This window comes from Lepidothrix coronata, unplaced genomic scaffold, assembly GCF_001604755.1.
Source record: "Lepidothrix coronata isolate B3197 unplaced genomic scaffold, Lepidothrix_coronata-1.0 Scaffold3, whole genome shotgun sequence".
Classification (NCBI taxonomy): Eukaryota; Metazoa; Chordata; class Aves; order Passeriformes; family Pipridae; genus Lepidothrix; species Lepidothrix coronata.
The window spans coordinates 9975800-9984814 of NW_016690183.1; the positions used below are offsets into that span (position 1 = coordinate 9975800).

The following is a 9015-nucleotide window of genomic DNA, read 5'->3' on the forward strand; positions in this document are numbered from 1 at the left end:
TAAACAAGAAATAGATTAATATAGTTTTTACTTAAGAGTAGCCCAATATATTCTGACTGAAAATATAGATCTCAGGGTTTTTAGAAGCATTTTTATCACCTTGTTAAATTTCTGCATAACTAGACTGTAGATTTCCCCCAATAATTCCACCATCAAGTCCAAAAATTCATGGTTGAACTAGAGCATGCCTTTTCAACATGCATCTAGTCATGATTCAATGCCTCCAAGTAATGGAGAATTTACAGCACACTTTATAGTAAACTGTTCCAATGGTTCATTACTCTCACTCCACCTTATTTCCAGCTCCAAATTTTTGCTAAACTCAGCTTCTAACAACTGATCGTTATTATTTTTTCAAGATTAAAGAGCCATCTGCAATCAAACGTATGGAAGCCTAAAAACAAAACCCTTCAAAAATAAAACCAGCCCCAAACCTTCATATTTTGTGGAATGTCAGTGGATTTAGCAGAATTCTCTTGGTTATCAAGAAGAGAGTTTGTCTAATTTATTCTATTACAGTAACGGACACAAGAAGAAGTTCTTTTGAGGTGCTCAGGCACAGCTCAAAGCTCACTGAAATGAATTCAAATTTCTCCATGTGTTCAGCAGGATTTGCATTATGCTTGAAGAAGGAACATAAAATTGCATAGCCAAATATACTCTGAAGTAAGAATGTCTCACACAAATAATATAATATGAAAACACTTTAAAAGGTGTGCCCAGTGTGCTAATCTCATGGCATGACACTTCCTAGTTAAAAAGATAAAAACTAATCAGTTTCAACAAAATAAATGGGGTGAAAGATGTGCAAATGTGGAGTCTAATACATTTTTACTTGAATGTTAAAAACTTCAAATTAGGTAAAGAGAGCAGAGGAAGGGAAGGACACTTCTGTACCTCAAGAGAAATTTAATTTCCATTTCTATGGGCGTGTGTAACAATGGCCTTGATTGTAACAGTAAGGGTGAAGGATTCAGTACAGAGATTTGGTTAGCTGCCGCTTCTACTTAGTGTTCATGACTGTGGAGTTTATTTCTGTGAGAAACCAAAGTGAATGATGTCTTCTTAAATTCAAAAATACTACATCATCAAAAAAATAGCAAAATCAAGAGGCCACCTTTGTGTTCCTCCTCAGCTAAACTCAGTTGGAGCCTAAGTTTTGATTTTACTACACAGTTTAGACTCAGATAGTTGGAATTTTTATGGAAGAATCTGTGTTGTTTTGAAAGCAGAAGCCTGAAATGCTTAGACACCTGCTACTCCAATGTGAGCATCTAGAGAGAGCAGAAGAGCTTTTTTTTCCTTTGCTTGAAAAAAAGGACGCAAAACAAGACAAAGGAAGGACTATAGTAGCGGAGTTTTTTCCTGCTTTGGACATCAACAGTTTCTAGTCAGAAGTATGTATCTCAGATCCTCACCTGTTTGTTCCTAGCTTTCTGCATTCTGGATCCTTTCCCTTGCAACCTCTGCAGTCACTATAGTGTGAACACTACCAGATGACTGACTTGACCAATAGGGTTTTCATGTAATCCAAATTTAGCCAACAGATCAACTCCACTTTGGAACAACTAATAAAGTTTTGAAATTAGCACATTTTTTCAATTCAGGAGTGTCTTGGTAGGGTAGATGAATTGCCATCATCCTCTCCTGGCATTCTCTGTCTCAGAGCAAGTACTCTTCAGAAAACTACAGTTCATATGTGTGCATACTTTAGCAGCCATAAAAAGACAAAATAGGGAGGAAAAAAAAGCAGAGGCAGCTCCTGTGCAGGACGCAGGAAGTCACATCCTTGTTCTCCTAGTCCAGCACAAATTCGAAGAAATGTTAACCCACTCGAACTGGTACCATTGAGAACTGCCACAATAACCCATATTATTCTCCAGTAACTGCACTAACGGTAGTGGCACTCCATGGTCCATCAGGGCAGGAACAAGCCCTCAGGAAGCCTTCTGTCCATCTGACCTGGACCTGAACAGCTATGAGCAAGCACATTTCAATTGTAAAAAAAAGCTACAAAGTGAAACAAAGCTATATTTTATGTCGGCATTTATTTCAGTCTTTCTGGAGCCTATCTGTGCTACAGCAATGTGTGCCGTGGTAAATACTGGTCAAAAGAGATCAATTAAGCTTTGGGGCTTTACACCTTCACCAGACCTCAATGGCCTCTAGTTTTATTGCCTGCTCTCTGTCATTATTTGTGTGTGAGATAATAAAGCAAAAGTCTTCCTTAGGGAAATATATTGTAATCCGTTTCAAAGGTTTGACTATAACAGGGGCCAGTCTGAATTTCACAGTTTTTTTACAAGGCAAATTCAAAATCCCTTCAGTGGTTTGCAAAACATTCAGGTACCTTTAGTTAAAAATAACAAATACACAAGTGCATATGTGTCACCCAGAATGGTCCTTTGGCACTTTGTGTGTATTAGAGACTAGCACAATTGCATTTTCACCTACAACTTAACAAATGAGAAAGTGGTTTCTGTCTGTCAGGCCAGAATCTGCTATAAAAGAAAGTAATAATCCTGTTTTCATCCTCTCAGATCTTCTTAAACACATAGGCGTAAATTTTAAAGTCCATGTACATTGTTTTCTTCTGTTTTACTGTATAATAACCCAGATGGCTTATAGGACAGTGTTACAGTTATTTAGTTGAATATTAACCCACAGGAAAACCCACTGAAGATCAAGTTAAGAACAGACTTACATATTTTTCACAATGCTACTTGGAATTTAAACAAAAATGGAAACAACAGTATTATAATAATGCATGACAACTGTAATGTACTTTAGATATTCTACTCTTTAATTCTTAAAAATGCTTTACCATGTGTGAAGTAAATTTGACAAACTGTTGAATGATCATTAAAATCTGTCGTGAACTCTGCCTTAAAATGATCTCCAACATTTTTTCTCCTTTCTCTTTTAGAGGACACCTGTTTTTCTTTTAGATGATGACATTAGTTCTACAGAAATAATAAATTGAAGAGTGCTCCTGAAAAAACAAGGGGATTTTTCAGGTAAAGCACTGTTAGCAACAGAAATTATTATTCCTGTCCTCTCTCCTTGAGTTCTATGGAGAACTCTTTTTCATGGGTGTGCTTTTCCCCTCTTCCTTCATTTCAGAGGTATTTTGCTAGGGAAGGAGTATGTCCTAAAACAGAATTGCAGTTTTGCCTATTGCAATGCAGTGCAGTTTCCTGATGTATTTCTCTTTTTTTTTTTTATGCTTAATGAAAAGTAATTTTCTTCAAACTTACGAGACAGAGTTCTGTTGTATAATTGGTACTTTACACAAAACGGTGGAAAGTACAGGCAAGATTAATTTTCTCCCTTTCCTTTGCCATATTTTGTCACCAGCTGAAATAAATTTAAGTTAAACAGGAAAAATACTCTGAGAACAAACAAAAAGAGGTTTTTGTTGCCTTACAATGTTTAAGATCTGTTCTCTGGAATAATGCAGCAAACATCAATGGTAAAGGATTAGTGTATTGAAATAAAAAAATCCTGAGATCAGGCATAAATCTATCACAGCTGTGAAAGTGGAAAAATGTGACCACTCAGCATTGCTCTCCCAGGAAAAGACACAGTGGTTTCAAAAATAAATCGTGTTTTTGCTAAGGCAAGGTGGTCATCATTATCACAGGCTGAATCATCAAAAGGGCAAAGGCTACTGGAAACTTTCAAGGGATGCAGCTATTCAGGATTACCATCAGTGAGTAAAAAGTCCCGTTTCAGAGTAACCGGCACCTGGTGCTTCAGCCAAATTCATGTCCTGAGCACATCCCTCAGCAGTGAAGTGCAGATGAAACTCATGTGCAGAAAGGCGAGCAGTCATCTTCAGCGTGTGTGGCACTGAACAGAAAATGTTATGAAAGTTTTTCACTTTTTGTTTTCCCTTCTTCAAGAGCCTGCCCCAACAAATTGACATTGCAGGGCATCTGAAGTGGGCAGATGAGGAAGTTCTTTGGAGAAAAGACGTCTCCTAAAACATAGTTGAGTCTTCTTAGTTGTGTTCTGGCTTTGTTTTATTATTCTTATTTCCTCTGGAAAAGTTCACTATCCTGTCATTTTGTTGTAATAAAATAATTTCACCCTTCTGAGATCTTATTTCCTTTCTCTGCTTAAACCCACGATTTTTGTAGAGTTTCAAAAACCTCTGAATCAGAAGTTTCCTAACCCAAACTGGGGAGTGCATTTAAGCTTCTTATTAAAAAAAAAAAAAAAAATTTTGAAAAAAGTTTTTGGTTTGGTTTTTTTTTTTCTTTTGCAATAACACATTTCAACATACAGCTCTCATTCCAGCCATAGCAACCCAGCCCAAACTGAATGGGAGACTCACCATCAGCCTGAACAGAGATGATCTGAAGAATGAAGAAGACAGATCCCACACCCTGGAGAAAGGTGAGAGAGGATCTCTGAGAGCCTAGAGCCATTGCCCTGTTTGCAAAGCCCTCAGCCGCAGGAGGTTGGCTGCCGAGGCGTTTTCTCTCTCCTCCTCTGCACTTTCGCAGCGGGGTCTGCGGTGATGATTTCAAGGAGCACTTTCCCTCGGCAGGATCCTGCGTCTTGGGCTTGCACTGAAGGCGGGAGGGGTGGAAAAAGAAAGAGGGAGGGAGAGAGGAATCCTTGGCTTGGCTAATGTGAAGGGGAGGGGAAGGTGGGGGGGAGATGTCCAGCCAGCTGGGGCTGGGGAGAGGCTTTATCCAGTCCCGACTGCAGGGCAGTGCACACGGAGAGCCGGTGTGAAAAGTCACATTATCCTGCCGGTAAATACCTAATGGATCACGGTGGAAGAAATGTAAAAGCCGGGAGGGAGAGAAAAGGGGGGGAAAGGACAAGCGACGAGGAGAAGAAACCCCTGGATGAGAGGAGAAGGGCAGCTAGGTAGCTGGCACTGGCACGTGGTGAGTTTGTGGGCTTAGCTGTGCATCTCCAGAGGGACACGTGCAGACGTGGGGAGTGTTTTCCTCTCTCCAAGGTGAAATCAGCCAGCAGTGCCTTGCTGAGGTCAGTGGCTGCTGCAGCGAGAGTGATGGTCTTCAGGTAAAGGCTGAGGAAAAGTGCCAAATGGCATGGGACCCTGCCGGCCAAACCTCCCTGAAGATCAGCATCAGGATGGGTTAATCTTGCTATTTCAGATTCCAGCTTTGGGACAGGCATGAGGAACCGAAGGTTGAAGCAGGGATCTGTCAGCTAGTCTTCTTCAGCACTCCTGGTCCAGATGAATGGTGCTGGTCAGTTTGGAACACTCTGAAAGCAGCTGATGAAGGGAATTTCCAGTTCCCACTAGCACTTACAGCACTGACATTCTCATTCAACTTATATCTGTCCCAACACAAGTCAAAAGAATTCCCCTCAATAAGAGGAAACATACTGGTGTTGATGCCAGGATTTATTTCGCTAAATATATAAACGGAATAGTTTTGTGTTGCTGTTGGAACTCAGCAGGGCTCAGAAATGTTGTTTTCATATTCCCATCCTATTTTGCTTTTATTTCAGCTTCTTAAAATTTTTCCCTTAGAAATTTGAAGCTGGGCAAAAATGCTGTCTGGCTAGAGACTGAGCCACCAGGAACAGAAGCCGTGGTGTCCTACAAGGCAAGGTGCTGGCAGGCAGTTGTAGGCATCTTCTGAGAATGATGAACCTGCTTAATGTTGTTTTCCGTCTGACTGAGATGACTCAAGCTCAGGAACTCCTGTATATGATATTCAAGGAACCAAGTAACACCATAGTACTGGAAGCTTTAAAAATACCTACATTTGATGAATTTGAGCAGATAATACCGATCTGTTGACTTTTAAAGAAGTCTTCCTCCTTTTTGTGCCCATATCTAGCATGTGAATGTACACGCTGAAAACTTGCTTTGAATTTTCTGTTTATCCCGACAGTAGGGATGGCAGCAGCTTATTATTGCATTGCCTTACCAGCCTAACTTGTAAGGAATACCTCCAAAATTAGAAGGATGGGAAGTTTCTTGCTCACTTGATCTTTAACATAGGATGGTTGGCATAACAGAACCACAAAACTGCATTTCATTTCAATGGAAACTCTGTGCTCTGTACAACAGGTATTAACATACAAAGTGACAGAAAGGGAAACAGAAAATTGTGACATTTGTTGAGTTTATGTTTCTTTTACGTGGCATAGCTAATGGCATAAAATGCAGTTTTAACCCTGTGATGCTCCAATAGTTCTACCTACCCCTATTCTAAAAATTAGAGGACACAAAAATATGAGAATGTGTTGAATCTATACACTTTTAGTGAGCCAGCAAAGAGATTCCACGAAACTGAGTAAGCAATTACAGCAAGACACACAAACATTAACAGAAACCTGACATGACCACAGCAATAGCTCCAGATTTCCCTGACACTTGTCATAGGGATGATGACTTTGTGGGCCTTTGCTGTCCTCATGAGTTTGACCAAAGCAGTTGGGGGAGGGGACAGTATCTTCCAGTTTTCCATCTAAAATTCCAAAGATCTGTTGGATTAGTTTTGCTATAATTGGCTCATTTCCTTTTGTTGATATATGTAAAGGCATGTTGCCACTCTGGCTCCTGTCTTGGAAAATCTCAGCTTGTGTTCTTGAGTAGAACATCTTACTGATTTTAAAGAATTACAAAAGACCATAATATCTGTTCCTTTTTGAAAGCATAAACAATTCATAGAATGACCTGGCTTCTTCTTGCCATCCCATCTCAACTGTAAAGAAAGTCTGTAAATATGGAGAGGTAAGGACACTTACCAGTTATTAATTCCTGGAAGGTTAGTACTTCACTGCCAAACAGTTGTCCTTCCAGTCTAAAATTTCTATCGGCAAAAATTCCTGCTCCTAGTGTATTTTGGAAGATTTACATAAAACTGAGCAGAGTAGGTTTTACACTTAAATGATACGCATTGTTTTGCATTGAAATTGATGTTAATCAAGAAAAAAATCCCACTTTTAGAACCAAATCCTGCTTCTTGAAACCAAAAACTTAAAACAAAATCTGGAAGTTAAGATGGTTAGAAATGGATACAACCTCTTGCTCAGAAACAGGTATAACCTTTTGCTCAAAACCTCTGGCATTCATAGCACTGTAGTAACACACCAGCCAGACTATTCAGTGTATGAAATACAATGTATTATTACAGATTACAAAAGATTAATTGTATGTGCAGCTTTACATAAATCATAAATCATGCCTTCCTTGGGATCAGTGAAGGTGCCAACTGGGATATTTTATAAAACAGTGCTTCCCTATGTGTGAGCTTTTATTTAGGGAGAAAAACATGTGAAAGCACTGTGTTATAAAGTATGTAGATATACACATGAATGTACACACACAAAACACTTGTGTGCTGTGAAGCACACAATAATGGTTTGGACATCTAGTACCTGAGGAGCATCTGTATACATTTACATCTGGAATATGTCATTCAAGTTAGAGTGGCTTTTTAATACTAAATAAAATATCTGAAAGAAATACAAGTGAACAAAGACACATTTGAAAACAGGAAAATGTGTATTTACTATAGAGATTATTGTATTTCATCTCTTCATATCTACTACTAGGAATATTTACTTTCTGTCATTGAAAATTTATGTACTATAAACATTATAGATGTAAAGGCTCCAATTCTGCAAAGTCTAACACATACTCTTAAGCTTTTCCAAAATACGGACCTAGGATCCTAAGGTCTTGAGCAAACAGACATTCAGAAACATTTGCTATCTCAAGCCAAACTGGGCAGATGTTGGCAGATTTGTTAAAATGCTGCAGCTGGCAAAGAAACTGATCTTTAAAGAATGATGGAAAGAAATAGGAAAGGTCACTTTTCATATTAGAATAAAGCACAATAGAAATAAAGTTTCTGTTAAGATACCTCTTTTCTGTCACTAAAGTATGAGATTCTGTTCAACATGTTTCTCTACAAAATGCAATAGCTTTAGATGTTGACTGTCTGCATAATTTAGCTTGAAGAACTGAATTTAAATGGAATATAAGCTTTAGGTTTACTTATCATCCTAATTTTTTTTTTTTTTTAAGAAAGAGATCCACGTTAATATATGAGTGAGGTGGTGACTAATTTGCTCTAAGCAGCATGATTATTAGAATTTATAATAGAGCCTGGAATTTCTGAAGTACTGTCTCAAGATGAAGTTGAAAGGAGATAAATACAGAAATAAGTGAGGCATACAGCTTGCTACGTGCCTTACACTCAGCTACAGTGTCTACATAAAATGTTGGCATTACTGAATAACTCCATAACTATTTGTGGTGATCCGTGCCCAGGTGTGAGTTACCATATCCAAACTTTCAGATACCCGTTGATATGTATAAATGCCATGAAATAACTGATTTCCTACAGGTCAGATATGCTGGCAACAGCTGTCCATAGAATGGTGAGAGCAGTGAAAACCAAAAGAACTTGGGTTGTGCAGCTTTGTAACACGTCAACTTGAAAGTCTGTGCAACCTCTTCAGTCTCTCTCTCCACATATAAATTGAGATAACCAACTTCACACACCATTCTGATATACTTTTAGTAAATCAACAGAAATTTCTTCATAGATACTTTTGTAGTATCATATCATCATCATGACAGACGGCTGCTTTCCTGAAGTCTATGACTCGTGCTGCTGCTAGAAACAAGAAAAAGAATTATGGCTTGGCTTCCCAAGGACCTGTAAAGGGATCTTAAATACCTAATAGATGATATAGCATTACATACAAGCACTGCAATGACTGACATCTCCTAAAGGATATGGAGTCTGTGGGACCGAAAGGCAGGCAGGAAACCTTGGTAGTACTGTACACCTATTGTATGCACGGATAGTACACCTACTGTATACTGGGATCCAAACTTATTCTGCAGCTGTATCCAAGCTTCTAACCCCCAAAAATCCAACTGGAAAAGTGAGAGAAAAAAGAGGGAGAGAAAGATTTCTTTGTTTATAAAATGTGAATTATTAAGCAACAGTAACACAGACAAACATTTTTCAGTGTCTGGCAGTCTGCAACAGTCTACTA

General features: G+C 38.7%; 1 protein-coding gene across 1 annotated transcript in view; it reads right to left on the bottom strand.

Annotated features, from left to right (window-relative positions):
* The window catches only part of SUSD5 (sushi domain containing 5), a 40014-nt gene extending 35566 nt beyond the window's left edge, over positions 1-4448 (bottom strand). Inside the window, exon 1 of the mRNA XM_017820307.1 lies at positions 4340-4448. Within this exon, the coding sequence (XP_017675796.1) occupies positions 4340-4433 (94 nt within the window). The 5' untranslated portion in view covers positions 4434-4448. The remainder of the gene's footprint in view (positions 1-4339) is intronic.
* Between the last annotated feature and the right edge of the window lie 4567 nt (positions 4449-9015).